General features: G+C 52.4%; 1 protein-coding gene across 2 annotated transcripts in view; it reads right to left on the bottom strand.

Moving 5' to 3' along the window:
- Positions 1-14,035, bottom strand: part of EPHB1 (EPH receptor B1) — a 416,952-nt gene extending 402,917 nt beyond the window's left edge. The window contains exon 1 of one of the 2 annotated variants that reach the window (XM_012724944.1): positions 13,610-13,671. In XM_012724944.1, coding sequence (XP_012580398.1) covers positions 13,610-13,667 — 58 coding nt within the window. In that variant the 5' untranslated portion in view covers positions 13,668-13,671. Of the gene's footprint in view, positions 1-13,609 lie in introns of both variants that reach the window. The other variant, XM_004682182.1, reaches the window with a different exon arrangement.
- Between the last annotated feature and the right edge of the window lie 1,839 nt (positions 14,036-15,874).

A 15,874-nucleotide genomic window follows, 5' to 3' on the forward strand; every position in this document is an offset into this window, starting at 1 on the left:
CTTTTTATTGAAGTTATATGTTTTGTCTTGTTGCGGCGGATGGCAGAACCCACTTAGAGCAGGCAGGTTTTGGGGCTTTAGGGGTTCCCCTCTCCCCCTGTCCTGAAACAGATTTTGTCCCGGAACAGATATGGTGTCCTATAACACTTCCTTTAAACCGACTCAGCAAACCCTCAGTGGGATCCCCAGGGGCAGCTCAGCTAAGCCCAGACCAGCAAGGGGCTACAACCTGGACTCCACAGTAAGGCCGCAGGGAGAAGAGCAGAGATCCAAGGACTTCGCCCTTCTCCTCTGTCATCGTAGCCGCTGGAGCCCACTGTGGCTGCACTTTGGTGGCTTTCGGCGGGTGTTAAGGAATGAAGACAACTTCCGGGTGAGAAGAAATCCAGCATGTGGCAGAGCCCCAGCTTCGTCAAGCTCAACCGAGCCAGGGCCTCCCTGGGAACAGCTTGCTCTGTGCACTTATACATTATGACAATACCATAATTGCTTCTTCAGTCTTTTCCAGATATTTAATAACAATGTGAAGCGGGAGTCGCAAAGGTCACTCCTACTGGAGAATGAGCTTTGTTCTTACTGTCCTTTTCTGAATAGCGCCTTCCATTTCCCAGGCAGCTCCAGGCCAGGGAGCCCTGGTGGTGAGGACTGGTGTTGATACAGACGCTGCACCACCTACTCAGGGAGCCTAATTGGCTAAATGATCCCGCGCCACTGTCTAGCTACATCATCTGCATAAACGCACACCCAAGCGCAGACACAGACACGTACACACTGGATGTCCCCCTCATTCCCTTCGTGCTCCCCACAGCTACAAGCCCGAGAATAGAAAAGCTATCAACTGCCAAGGCAGAAAAACACAGGTGATATTCAGATCTGGCACATCCATTTGGCAATTACTCTCTCTGGCTAGGTGGGAAGTGAAATTTCCTACTACCTCGATGACTATCCGAGTGGCATCTGATATCTACGTTAATAAAAGAAGCTTTCTTTAAATTATTCTAAAAGCGAACAACAGTTGACATTTCATTTCAGGATTCCACAACCCATGAGACTGGAGCGTGGACTGTGGACTGGGGCAGCCTCGCCCTGAGCTCCATCCCTCCTTGGCGAGTTCCAGCTGCTTGACCGCCTGAGGGCAGTCATTTCATGTCTCGGAGCCTTGACTGCCAAATCCATAAAATGGACTTAATTTACCACCTGTCTGAAGATAGGACTCTCCTCCAATGCTGAGATATGGGATTCTCTTTCTGAAGACCTGTACCAGAGGACAGTGTCAGAAGCAATGGGGCATTTCAGTGCAAGGGTCATTTAGAAATCAGTATGCCCAGCCCAGTGCGGGGGGAGAGGGGGTGCAGAACTGCACTATAATTCGGAGCCCATGTGACATGAGTAAACTGCTTCATGTCTGAGCAGGGCTTGGTTTGCTAACTCAGGCACCCGTAAAGGAGGGTGATGTTGCCCTGGCTGTCTGAGTCAGAGAGCAGCTTTGTACCTAATCCTGAGGGTATGATAGTTGCTAAGGAACCATTGAGATGCAAATGAATTGGCAAATACTTAGCAGCAAGATATCAGAAAAGGGTGGGGAGGAGATGTTCTGAACAAGTTAGTCAGGTGAGTGAAAGGAAAATTACTTTCTTCTGATTGGAAAAAGAAAACCATGGGTTTTCATGCAGAGCAGCAGCATTGTGCTACTGTGGAAAAAAATTAAATAAAATAAAATAAAACGGTTCTTTTTCTGCTTGGCTGGGAGTAGAGGAAAGTTGGAGCCAAGAGCAGGGAACATAGAAGGGCAAATGATGTCTCCCTCTGATGAACTCCAAGCAGATTTTAGATGCCTTTCTCTCAATGAGAGGCATCTAAGCTGTGAAGGGACAAATCTACCTAGGACTCTGAAGGTCTGCCATGTTACCCAGCTCTCAAAACCTACACAAAAGTAGAGCAAAACCTCTGAACAATATTCCACTGATACAAGATGAAGATTCCAGTGAGACTAAACCATGATTGAGACTGGGGGGAGGGGAATGAGTTGGCAATTCCTTCATTCTTGCTCTCCCACTGGACAGCCAACTAAATGCACTGATTATGCTTAGATGTCTAGTATCTGTTGGAAGTAGAGCAACACACTCATTCCTTTTTCATCTTGCTTCCTTCAAAGTCTAGTTGAGATACCCTCGTCTTAAAATCACTTTGCCTTAAACTAAACACCTCTGCTATCTATCTGCCTACTCGTCACTTTAAGTCAGATCCCAATGCTCAGGAATACATCTTATATTCTTATCAGGAAAAAAGCACCATCTGTTTTCTGCCAGGACCTTGGTTGACACAAACACAAAGCTAAGGAATGATAAAAGAGAGATTGCGACCACCTGGGTGTCCCAACTGGTGTCCAGGCTTAACAAGTGCCAGTAAACTTTGCGTTCCTCAAGCTTGAGCTGAACATGTGTCTCTACAACCAAGATATGGCTTGATGGAAAGCTCTGGGTATCTACATTCATGAGACAGAAAAAAAGATGACAATCAGACTTGCTGATTGTCTTCTATCTACTCCACATCTTATAGACCTCTCCCATCCACTCTATCTCCGGCACGCTCTCTCCTCTCTTGTGCGTGCACACACACACAAACACACACACACACACACACTCCTTCTCAAATCTTTCCACTGGAAGTATCATCCTGTCATTTAGTTGTTCTTAGTAGCTGCTGTGTAACTATTATGCCCTACCCACCAAGCTCCATTCAACATCCTATCACAGCTTGCAGTTGGCTTGGCGGTCTTCCCCAGCAGACTGATGATCAGTGAGCTCCTTGAAGAAAAGACTATGTCTCCATTACCTTCATGTGTCCAGTTTCCAATACAATGTCCTCACCAGTTGCTCAATAAATGTGTTCCCTATGAATGTTCATGAAACTACTGGCTTGTAAGCAGTCAGTTCTGCTCTCTGCTCCACTGTTCACAACTAGTATAGAATTGGGGGCTCTCAAGTCTGGGAGTTGCTCAGCCCTCCCTTGGATAGCCGGGGATGGGTGGTGTCATCCCTAAAGCAGTCCATCCTATCCTAGTTCAGTTTGGTTAAAAAGAAATTGTGACCCAGGCCAAATCTATGTCCCATCCAGAGTAAATAAAGTTAAGCCTCTTGGGCAAGATTGTCCTTTACACATTCACAGAGGGGTCTTTCCTGCCCCACTCTCTCCACCCTTTTGAAGTTTTAAGTTGCTCAAATTGCACCTTCACCCTTAACCACATCACTGCTTTACTCTGTTTGCAATACTTTCCTGAAAGTGTATTATAATTTGTCTTCTTTTTTTGATGTTTAATAAAAGATATTTTACTGAAACAGTTTTTCTCCAATTCTACTGAATACAGTAAAACTCATTTACAAGTTAATAGTTCTCATAAACTTGACCATTTCCTTTGCATAAGCACAATAAGCACAAAATATAACCATATACTTTCTTACAACCTACTTTGCTGGAACATCTCATAAGCAATCTTAAATTGAAGTCTTAATGGCTCTCTGCTCTCCAAGATGTCCCCAAATGTTGGGACATTTCCTGACACACAGTAGGAGGTTCACATATATTTCTTAGATGTTAAATGAATGCAGAGCCTGCCTCCTCTTTCTCCTCAGCCTTCCCCAGTCCTCTCCACTTTCTCTAAACCATTTTTCCTCTACAGCTTCTCCTGGGATCTCTTCCTTATCCAATGTTGCATAACAGACAAACCCCAACTTAATACTTTTAAACAAAGGCAACATTTATTTTGCTTCATAATTTGCAATTTCGGCAGGACTCAGTGAGGAAAATCTCTCTTCCCCCTCAAAGTCAGCAGACGGGACTACTTCCAGTGGACCTACTTCCAGCTGGAGACTCGCTCATTTGCTGTCTAGAATTTGATGCTGGTGTGAGCTGTGTATGAGTGGGGACCTCTTCATGGGGTCCCCAGCAAAGTGGCTGGGTCACCAGGACAAGCCTCCCTGGACAGAGTCAGGCAGCTGCTGCAGCACTGCTATGATCTCACCTCCCAAGGGGTGCAGGATCATGTCTGCCATATTCTAGCCACTAGGGTGAGTCAGAAGACCAGCCCACAGGCAAGGGCAGAGGAATCAGGCTCCATATTTTGACAAAAAGATGATCAAAAATTTGCAGACATATTTAATTACCACATCACACCTGACTTCGTTTTTTCTTTCTTTTTATTCATTAGTTCAATACACATGTATTAATGCCACTCATGTGATGTGCCATGTCTTGCGGATACCTTAACAGTTAAGATTGAGCCCCATCCTTCTGGGGTTCACAGAGCAAGGGGGTACCCAGCAAAATCAGCATGTGTGGACTGAACTTCCACAAAGGGAGACAGAGTGGCTGTGGTGGATGGAGCCCAGAGGGCCACCTCAAATGACCTGGGCTGTGAGGAAGGCTTCCAGGAAGAAGTGGCCACTGTGGAAAATTCTAAAGAATAACTGCGGGTCAGTCAAGGAAAGCTTGACCACACAGTAGGAGCAAGTAGGAGTAGACCCAGAAGCAATAGCAGCAAAAGGCCTATCTGGGGCCCCTGCAAATATGGTGAAAAAGAAAAGAGGATATAATGTATGTATGTACCTACATAGTGTGCATCTGTGTCTATGCAGAGTGGAGAAAGGAGTCACAGGAGATGCTGTTGGGCAAGAAGGGGAGGGGGGAAAAGGCCCGGGTTGTAAAGGGCCTTGCGTGGATCTGGAGAGCTAGAAGAGATGCACGCTCGTGGTGCTCAGGGTAAACCCAAATATCCATCTGAACCCAAATCATGGTCTGTCCTGTGCTCTCCAGAGCTCTAGACTCCCACCCAAAACTCAGCACATTTTGTGATGATAACATCAAGGTTCTCTTTCTTCCCCAAACCTCAGGTCCTGTGCTCCGCTATTCAGACCCTCTAGATGAATGAGCACAGAGTCTGAGAGCATCCCTGGCTGAACTCCCCTCTGCTCTCCCAGTGAGGCTCCTTCTCTCTGTCCTCCCTTAAGCTCACCACCCAGCTCCAACCTCAGCATCTGTGAAAAAGCCAAGGGCAAAGGTCCTACCTTGATGTGCTGGAAAAATAACAAGAGGAAAACAACAGAACAATTAACTGCAGGGCCCAGCTGCCTCTCACAGATAAGGCATTTTCTCTGCCACCACTGTCAGTGAAGCTGTATGTAATTATTCCAGCCCTCCTGCTCAGCCCTTTCCATGGTCGCAGGCCCAGGGGACTGGCCACTGTCCAGTGAGATGAGGATACTGAGGGGTTCTCTCTTCCCCATCCTCCCACATGTCCGATGCCAAATCCCAGGCATGATGGTGTCTGTACCTGCAGGTGGGGGGGAGCAACACAGTCCCAGGCAGGCTAGGGGAGGCCCCCAAAAGTGACCCCTCCTCTTGAAGGGGGGCTTGTGGAGCCCTGCACAGCAGCACTGCACCCCACAGACACCCCCACCACCAGAGTCAGAGACAGGTGCCAAGGCACAGTGACCTAAACAACCAACTCATCAAAGACAAGATTTCAAGGTGCGCAGGGCAAAAGGAAAACCAGTAATGACCACTGAGGGGTCTGACGCATGGGGGCACAAGGAAAAGGCAGTGTGCACACAGGACAATGCAAAGGGAGAACAGGGGTGCCTTCCAACTGGGGGTGCAGGTAGGGCAGTTCCTGAGGGCAGAAGGGAGCTGGTCCAGGGGACTTGAGCGTGGAAAACAGGTGGCACTGCCTATTACTGTCGACAGCCCCTGGCGAGGCAGCGGACACACAGCTGGTGCTTACTATGTACCCCCTTATTTAATGCCTGAATAATCGATGATGCTTGGAAAAGGCACGAAGTGGGAGTCAGAGATCTGGGGAGTTTGTCCAACTTCAACCCATCAGAACTTCGCTTTGAATCTTAGCTGCTAAGTCAATAACTTACCCTCTCAAAACATCAAATCCTCCACCAGTGAAATGGGAAGACAAATGCTTGGATATTAAAACAAATAAACAGATCAGTACCTAGCAAACGCTTAGCAGGCAGATGGGAGCTTGGTTTGTTCTTGACTCTAGCACTGCCAGTTAGAGGATTTCTGGAAAGTCTCTGCCTTTCCCTAAAACTTGCCAGGGACACAGGAAGGAGCCTGACCCCTGTCGGTTCCCTGGAGCATAAAGGACCCCAGGATCAGTCTCAGTGACCTCAGAAACTAGTGCAGGTAAGCTACAGCTTGGGGCCTCCTGCTCCCCTCACTTGTCTCCTCCCCTCCTGACCACCTGCCTCTGTCCATTTCTCTGCTCATTATCACCTTCACTAGGGGATGCAGAAGTAGAGCAAGAAGGTTAAATTCAAATCAGTCATTTTGTCACTTGCTGCCAGGAAGCGGGGTCTCAGGTGCAATGTGTGGGCAGAAATGAGTGCTGGTAATTCTTGGGAAATTTCCTATGTGTTTCCATGTTGGCCTAGTTCTGCTAGAGAGCTCTGGGGGAACTTTCCATGAAAGGACAGAATGGGCTCCAGAAGCAGATGCTAATGGTGCTGTCCGCAGGTATTGGGATTTCACCTGACTGGGAGAAACATCTGTACAGGCGACAAAAGAGGAGAAGGGCACAGTGCCTTCATCATCCATTTTTCCCCTTTAACAAAGGTGTTGTTCTGAAGCCTGAGCCATAGCAATGAAGGACCCCCTAAGTCTTACGTTCTGGACATTTTTCCCACAAAGCCCAGTATCACTCTGTGTTTGCTGGGTGCCCGTGAACAGATGAATACAATTCACCAATAAATAGGCTGGGGACATCGTACCTTCTCATTCACAAATTAGCTAGAAGGAAACTGACTTCCAGTTGCACCAAGGGGCCTGCCATAAGATTCCCTCAGGGACCAGTGGAGATGGTGACCCCAATGCTGCCTAGACCACCTACCCAGCTCTGGACCTGCTGCTGGCCAGGAGGATGTCAGAGAGCTGGGTCTAGAGAAGGGCCTGAGGCCAAGACCCTTCTTGAAGCTGACCAAGCTCACCTTAGCTCCCTTGTGTCCTGTGTTGCCCCTACAGAGCTCTTATGAGACTGTGAGGATCCATGTCCCACAATGAGCCAGGGGTCACCATGCCCAGATTGAGTTTTATCTACTCTTGCCAGCCTCTCCACTTCTACTACCGTTTTTTTTTGTTTGTTTGTTTGTTTTAAGGATTTATTTATTTATGCATGACGGCGAGAGAGAGTGGGGAGCAGAACGGGCAGATCTACGAAGTACACTGCTGAGGGGAGCAGCGGGCAGGTCAGGAGAGGTCTGCCACGCCATGTGGTCACCTCCAGGGCAGGCGGGGATCGAACTCATGCGGAAGTAGCTTCAGCTTCTTAGTGCTGTGCTTTAACCCGCTGCGCCACCAGGGAGGGCCACTACTACCATTTTTAACCTAGGGATTATTCCCACCCAAACCAGCAAATGGCCTCTCCCTTGATCTGAGTGAACAATGAGGAAGCTTGAGACACACAGCACGGATGGGAAGAAGGGTGGAGGAGCCAGGCATGCATCGGGGTATCTGAGGTCAGAAGGAAAGCAGGCCTCCATGAGCCAAGAAGAAGCAACCCCGCCAGCCAAGTGTCCCTAGGAAGTGTGTTCCCATCTTTCCAACTCCCAGAGGAATGGTCAACCAAAGCCAGTGAGCTGGCTCGAAGCACCAAGCCTCAGTGTTCTTTGATGGAGCTGGTGACCTTGACCCATCCACTCAGTGGCCTCTCTCAGCACAGTCAAACCCTCTGACCCAGGGCCCCCCATCGCTGCAACTGAAATGGAATCTGCCAGCTCTAAGGAATGGCTCATGCAAATTTTTGCTCTTAAATATGAAATCTCTCCCGGGGCATTACTTTATTATTATAGTAATTTCCTCAGAAGGGCAGGCATCCAAAGCTCTGTTTCTCCACCACCTTTGGAGATATGAAAATCTGATAGAAATATTCAGGCCACTTAATGTACTGCACTAGCTCTACTGGCTAGCACAGAAAAGGGAGAGAAAAAGGATCCTTCCAAGGAAGCAGACTTCTGGAATCCAAGTAGAAAGACTGCTTGAGCTAGTTGGGGGTGAGCGGGGGGGTGACAAGAAAGGGTCCTGTGCGCACCCTCCACTGCCCCCAGGTGCATTAGGGTACCCAGGCCCATTTCCTTTGGGGATACTGGTCTGTGGTCGTTTCTTCCTTGGGAGAGCTGGGAGGAGCAAAGAGGCTCTTGGTCCTTAGCAGCAGCCACACAATGGACATGCTGGGGGGGGGGGGCGGATAAGGGTGGGAGCAGGGAGGGAGGACCGGAAGCTACATGTAAACTGAAGGGAGTCAAGAGTGTCGGTATCATCCCAAATATTTCCCTCATCTCTTTGCCCACAACCATGGAGACTTGGCATGCCTAGAAATCAGGCACTCTGCGGTCACTGGTGGAGTCAGCACCAGAATCTTCCTCATACTAAGCCTGCAATAGGGCTGTAGTAAAACAGAATGATGATGAATAGCCTCCACAACTGTCAGCTCTGGTTCAAATGCAGGCCACTGACTATCTGCATAACCTCATCAAGCGACTTAGCTCCTCTCTATCTCAGGCTTCTCAGCTGAAAACTAGGAGAGGCTCATTGATAGAAAACCACACCTAACTGACAAGGTTATAGGACTTAAGTGATTTGCTTTATGTAAAGCACCTAAGACAGCTCGCAGTGGTAAGTGTTAGTAGCAGCAGTTCCCAAATGCATTGATGCCAGGCTGCCTGCCAGAATCTCCGCAGCCCTTGCTCAACAATGCAGGGACCCAGGCCATTCTGACTCAGTGACTGCAGAGTGGAGTGAGACCAGCCCAAGGTTAGAACCATTTTCCCAGGGTATGCAGGAAGTACCTGCATTGGGATCTTCTGCGAGGCCAGAATGCAGATTTTCAGGGACCAGCCAGGCAAGATGAATTGTGAGGCTAGATTCCCAGAATCCATAGCAAATTGCCTAGGGGTCATGAGGATTCCTGAAGCCTGAGTAGAGCTCTCTTGAAGCTGTCAAAATTGCCTTTACCCTTTGCTCACTCTGGAAAAGTCTCTACTCCTGAATCTTAGTGTTGCCAAGAATCCTCAGAGATTAGTTGTAGATTTTTCTAATTTGACAATAGGAATGTATTTTTGATGTTAATGGTATCTTTAATTTAAAACAAGTACAAGTATATCCTCAGAATATTTGTTACTAGTCCCAAATTCTAAGGATAAGCACCATGCACACTGTGCAAAGGAGGAGTCTGTAGCCAGGTGCACTAGTGATTTTCCCAAGAGAGTGGAACCTGACACAGTCTGGTGGCCCCCTGGGGCACACCATCTCGCTGTCTCCACCCACACTCATCCCTGCCCCATCCACATGGCCAGCCCCTGTTATTGATCCTGCCACTCCTTCCACTGCCCCAACCTCAAGAAATTCAGTCACTCCAACTTGAGAATCAAGAAGTTTCCACCAAATGGAAGCTCACACACTAGAACCAGAGACAGTGCTGCTGTGGACCACTCTTTTGGGTCCAATTTGCTTTATCAAAGATAGTTTCTTGATGGTGACAATTTAACAAATTGTCACATAATGCCTCTGTCTTTTTCCAAAATACATCTTGGCAATTGGGACTCACCCTTGTGAGGAAAACAAGGTAAGGGTGCTGATAGTCAAGTCTGGGTCTGCATAGGTCAATCACAGGCAGGAGGGGCTGGGGCCGGGCCCTTGTGTCCGAGCGTGCCATGCCTCCTGGGCATCAATGCAGCTGACAGCTCATCTCTGCCAACCCAGAAGGTGCAGCCCAGGGCTGGGTCCAACCTCACAAGCTGTTTACAGTGCTAAATCTTCTTTCAAGCAATTGTCCAGCACCATGTTGCCCTGCCTCAGTGGCATTCCACCCATTGGCTTGCAAGGGTCTCTCCACAAACACTGAGTAATAACCACCTTTTCGCAATGATGCACAGAAAATACAAGCAGCTAGTGGATCAAATTTTCTCAAATTTACTTTTCTCTCTCAGACATTTTTTAAAATTTTTGGCGCCTGCTACTGCTTAGAGACTCATGCACACACTCGTGGACACCCAAAATAGATGTATACGCAGCAAAACAATTATGATGCAAGCACCGCCTGGCCTGTTATAAACTCATAGGCTCAGGATAGCGGTTTTCCACCATGGGCCTGTAATATAGACTTGACTGTGTGCAATGATTTGCCCCTGCCACTGCGTTACAAGACTGGGTAAGCCACAAAGGGGGTACAGCTGCTCAGGCATGTATTCAGGCATCAGCAATCCCTACTGAGAACCAATTCATCAAGACATAAAGAATATACCACCAAAGCAACTGAATGCACACATTCAGGTTGCCAAGGCCAAAACTTCACTGTATTCTGCACCACAGAGTCAATCTCCCAGGAGGGCGCTGGTCACCCAGAGTCCCAGGACTGAGGCCCCCTGCAGGTGTGAGCTCATCCTCAGACACAGAAGGGGCGAGGCTGGAGGATGCCAGGAGCTGGCAATGATTCTGAGTTGCTGCTTTCCGGAAGAGGCAAGATATTTAGTCCCAGCCTGCCCCTTTCAAAGGAAGAGATGGTTCTTGCCAGCCCAAGTCCCTGCTGCTACAGGAACAGAAAAGTGGATCAATGAAGAGAAGCCCAGGACTGCAGACCCTGTTCGAACGGGAACAAGTCAAAGGGAAGCTCAGAGAATGCAGGCAGTTGTTGCCTTCCCTCCAACAGGGGCACAGCCTGTTCTTGAAAGGCTCACAGAGTGGAAAGCACAGGATGGAAGAGGCAGCTGTGGGGTTGAAGAGGCAGCAGAGGGTCAGAGAGTGTCAGCATCCCTGTCTCCCAGCCTGCCCTGCTCCCCTCAGAACAGACTTTAAAAGCCTCAAGAGCCTTTCCCCTGTGCTACACCTCTCTCCCCACCCAGCAGAGCCACTGGAAGGGGGGAGGGGAGGCAAGCAGGGAGCACAGGCATGCTCTTTCAATGTGCGTTTTCCACACTCCAGGTCAGCCAGCGGTGCCCTTCTCCTTCCATCCAGGTGGAAGGTCTCGGAAGGCCCTGCCGGCCGCTAGCCATGTCTCATGGCTGTCATTTTCCCAGCCTAGCTGAAGTCCGCCTTAGTCTTGGGGTTGCTTTCCCCAGGGAATAAGACCCCCCACTGATAATCCATCAGAGACCCCCCCCCCACTCCTCTGAGGAAAGAAGAGAGATAGACACATAAGTGCCCAACCAGCAAGGAGAAGCCCCCCTCGACACAGCAGACTTGGGGAGGGAAATGCCATCTCTGTAGGCAGCTCATTGATCCACTTTTCTGATAATTATTCCTCACTCATCACAAACGGAATGACACTGGCCCCAGCGCAGCCAGGCAGGCGGGAAGGAGGCTCCGTGTGTGTGGAGAGTAGAAAATGAACCCGCCTGTGTTCACTGAAGGAGACGAAGGAGTGAATGGTGTGTACTATCCCTGCGCACTGAACAGGGACAACAGGGGCTGCTTTAATATTCTGCTGAATGTGGCATTTCCATTAACCCTTGAAGGAGCGATTTGCAGCCTAGAGTCCGGTTCCTTCCCGCCAGGCCACTAGCAAAGTTTCTAAGGTCTGGAACCAGAGGCGAGCCCACACTGGCAGCTTCAGATGACCTGGGTGAAGGGCCAGATACAGATCTGGGCACCCACACAAGAGCCCCCAGAGACAGGAGCTGCCCAGGGGATAGAAAGCTCTGACAAGATAAGCAGGGACCTGGGGAGGAAATTGTGGGCAGGCATCCAAGCACCCGGGTGTGCCCCCACATATTTGACTCTCCAAATAATTTGCTTAACATGAGCCCCCTCATCAATGGAAACCCAAACTCAAGATCGCACTCCAAGACTGAACACCCATCGGGTCCTCCAGGCTCGGTCTCCAACACTATGGAGGGACACAAAAGGTAGCGGGAGCGACTAGCACCCCAACGCTGGAAAGCCTGGCCTCCGTTCCATGGCCTTTGCAAATAAATGCTCCTAGTCCAGGCTGTCCTGAGGGGTTAGGGAGTGTGCATCCCGTGCACAGCCTTTCTATTTCAACCGCTCCCATACTTGCTCCTCAATGAGTCAAGCCCACACATCCCTGCTCCGGGATGCTGAACGCGCGCTCTAGTCCCTTGCACGCCCCCAAAATCATCCCCTTCCGCACAAAGACCAACAGCCTGAAAGGGCAGCGAGAGGCGGAGCTCAGACAAAAAGACACCTTCCGAAAAGCCAGCCACAGCTTTCTAGGCATTAATCGCCGCACCCCCGCGCCACCACCAGAACCAAAGCGGGATGGAGTAGTCTCGCCCAAAGGCAAGAGATCTGGGGCCCGCCTCGGGTCACGGGTGCCCCAGTTTCGCTCAGAGGAGGGCCGCGTTCTCTGGAAGGGTCAGGGGGTGCTGAACCACAGTATGCCGGGTTAGTTTCCGCTGGGCAACCGGTAACAGTTTGGCGAGGAAGCGAGTCACCCAAGACCTCGAGCTCCCAGCTCCGGAACGCTGCGCAGGCTCCTGGAGCAGTGCCCCTGGGGAGCCGCGTCCCCAGAGGAGTTTCAGGGCGCGCCGGACTCCGGGAAGCGGGCCTGACAGCAGAGCTGCGGCAGCGCATCGCCCCCAAGAGTTGCTTCCATTCTGGCAACTCCAACTCCGCTCAGGGCCGAGACGGGTTCCCAGGCGGGCTGCCGCCGCCGCCGCTCGACTGAAAGGGATTGGGGGCGGGAAGAGGGGGCGGGAGGCGGGGAGCGGGGCAGGGATTTCCCACAGGGATTCGCGAGCGCCACAGAGCGCCCGCGCTCCCCGCTGCGCCAGGCTCGCTGCCCGCCGAGAGCTCTTTTCCGGTCACAACTGGCGGCACCTCCAAAGCTCTAGTAGCTGGGAAACTGTCGCTGCCGGTCGGCTCCCGGCCGCCGCGTCTCCCTTCCTGGGGTGGAGAGATGCTGGGCGAGTTTGGCAGGACCGACCACGGCCCCACCCCGTTCCTAGACTCAAAGGGGGCGAAGGCGCCCACCGCGCCCTTATTGGCAAGGGAAAGGTGCAGCCCCGCAGGGTCCCAGCCCGCCCCGCTGTCTCCAAGGGGGCGGCTTAGAAACTCGCGCCTCTCCTTCGGCGGCTACTTTCGGGGTGCTGGGGCAGAGCGCTCCTGCCGCCGCGCGCAGCGCTGCCCACCGAGCCCAGAGTTCCGAAGCCCGCGGGCCCGCAGCCGGGGAAAAGGCGAAGCGGCGAGCGGCCGCCGGGCGCACCGAGCCGGGATAGGGAGGGGCGGTTGGAACCCGCGCCCCCAGGAGCCGGGCCCCGCGGCGTCCCCGACTCCCTCCCGCCCAGCTCGGCCGGGAGCCTAAGAGCCTGCACCGCAATGCAGCCGGCTCGGCGCTCTGGAGCCGCGGCGGCGGGAGCCCCGCTCGGCCCGCGAGCGCTGGGGCGCGGGAGTCAGCGGGCTCGGCTGCGGGGGGCGAGTCAGCCGAGGGCGCGCCAGTGGGACCCGCCTCAACCTCGCGCTCGGCAGCGGCGGAGCCTCCCAGACATTCTCGCCCTCGGGTCGCGGGATGTGGGCGACGCGAAGCAGCCAGAGAAGCCCCAGCGAGCCAGGAGCCAGCCGCCAACTTGTCCCGCTCCGGGTACGTTACCTTCCATCGCAGCCACTGCGGATGCCAGGAGGAGCAGCAGCAGACCATCCAGGGCCATCGCCGGCCGGCGGCTCCCAGGCGGAGCCCGAGCCGAGGCGGCCGCGCGGGGAGGGCGCCGCGTCCCGGGGCGCCGCTGCGCTCCCCGCCGGTGGCTTCTCCGTATCCTTTCGCGCTCTGGCTGGGACCGGACTCCCCGGAGTGCGGCGTGGGCGTGGGCGGGAGTGTGCGCGCGTGCGGCGGTGCGGGCGCGCGTGGGTGTGGGTGTGCATGTGTGTGTGTGTGTTTATGGGAGAGGTGGGTGTGTGCGTGTGTGAGAGAGAGGGCGAGGGAGTGCGAGCTGAGGAGAGCGCGCGAGTGCGTGTGCGTCTTGGTGTCACATTGCGAGCTACAGCCGAGCCTACGAGAGCACCGAGCCGGCCAGACTGAGGGGGGAGGGAGCGGGATCCCCCACCATCAGCTTTCTCCCCACCCCTAACACCTCCTGTCCAATCAAGGAATCAAACCTGCAAAATTCCCCCGTCCAATCAGGCGCGAGCACCTCCTTACACTGGCATTGTTAGTTTAAGAAAAACTTTTGCTAGCGAGGCTGTGCGGGAGGGCTCGCTCGGCGCTAGGAGGGGTCCGGGCTCCCCCTCGTGGTACTCTCAGAGAAGCGCTCCGGCCTACCCCAGCTTCCCTTGCCTGGGACCTAAGGGACCTAGCAAGGAGCAGGTTGAGGCCTTTATTGCCCCGACAGCACACCCAGGAACTGGATGAGCTCTAGATAATCGCATTTTTTTTTTCATCTTAGCATGACTTACCCTGACGCCCCTGGTCCGTGCGATCCTATGGCACACATTAGCCCTCCTACCCATAGTATTTCACCTTCCGTGTATGTGAAAGGCAGTCTGGGTGTAGCAGGTCTGGGTAGCAGGCGGTCTGGGTACTGGGGAACAAAATAGTATCAATCAATTGTGTTTATTGTGGTTCTCCCCTGTTGGGATGGAATTTGACTGAATGCTTGCTTCAGAGCATCTATGGGCTGCCACTGCCCCTGTCCAGCTCCCAGCATCTCTCATCCTTTGGCTGCCTTTAGCTTTCACTCCTGAATGCATCCTGTGAGCATACACAGAGGGTCTGAGCCCAGAGCACTAGTTCTGTGGGAGAAACCAGTGGTCACACAGCCTGTTGTGAAAAGCAGCGAGGACAGCAGAGGGTTGTGAAAGGTGACGTGGAAGGAAGGCACCTTCATTCTGGTCAAGTCCTTGAGCTTGGGTTGGGTGCACTGGCATGGGCAGCCATGGGAACCACTCTCCCAGGCTCGGTTCTGGCAAGTCTACTCTCTTTTCCTATCTCTGGAAATAGTCAGGGGGTTGAAGGACCCACCTTGAGAGTGTCATATTATGCAGATGTGTCCTCATGCAGCACCTCCGAACCAATCTGGTGATGTTCTGGTCATACAAACCCAGGGAGAACCCGTTAAATAATCACTGTTACCCACCCTCCTACAAGGTGGCAGAGGCAGCCACCTCTTCCCAGCCAGCCTTTCTCCAGAGTTAACAGTGGGCAGCTGTGATGACCCCACGTGTGCTCTCCATCCTCTTTTACAGGCTTCACCCAATCATGTTTAAGTCTTTCCTTGTGGGACTACTGCCCCTTAGCCACAGTGACTCATGTCCCCATGTTGACTCTGCCTTACTCCCCCAGCTGGACTCAGCTGACTCCCTCTCCACTACCCTCCACCCCACCCAGACTCAGCTCCCGATGGGTGAGCCTGTCTGCCTCCACGCCATCATCATTCTCAGTGCCAGGCCTGTGCCCTGCTCCTGAGCACACACCACCAACTCCATGCCAGCATCTCTGGAGCCAGCACCTGAGGAATGACCCATTCCTAGTCACCCACTGACCCCGGCTCTCCACACCCTGACATGAGTGAGCAGCCATTCGTAAGGCCTTGCCTCAGTTTGCATCACCCCAGTCCTCCTCCAATCTGTCTTCCCACTTCTTACTGTTATTCTCTCTTCAGCTTTCCAAGAGAGGTCTCCCTTCCCCCCTCTCCACAAGCTCTGGGTCCACGGACAGTTCTGTGGCAGCTTTTCTGACCCCAGCCCTCCCCTCGTGATTGGAGGACAGATGGAGAATCTCAGGTCCTCCACTCCCTTTACTACTTCACGACCTATTGAGCGACATGCCAGGTAGTGCCCTCTTCTGCCATCTCCTCCCAATACCCTGTCCCAAGCCCCAGAGCCTGCTCTACTTGCAGTTCACACTGCTTCTTTGGACAAC

This window comes from Condylura cristata, unplaced genomic scaffold (genome assembly GCF_000260355.1).
Source record: "Condylura cristata isolate star-nosed mole 26May11 unplaced genomic scaffold, ConCri1.0 scaffold00014, whole genome shotgun sequence".
NCBI classification, from domain to species: Eukaryota; Metazoa; Chordata; class Mammalia; order Eulipotyphla; family Talpidae; genus Condylura; species Condylura cristata.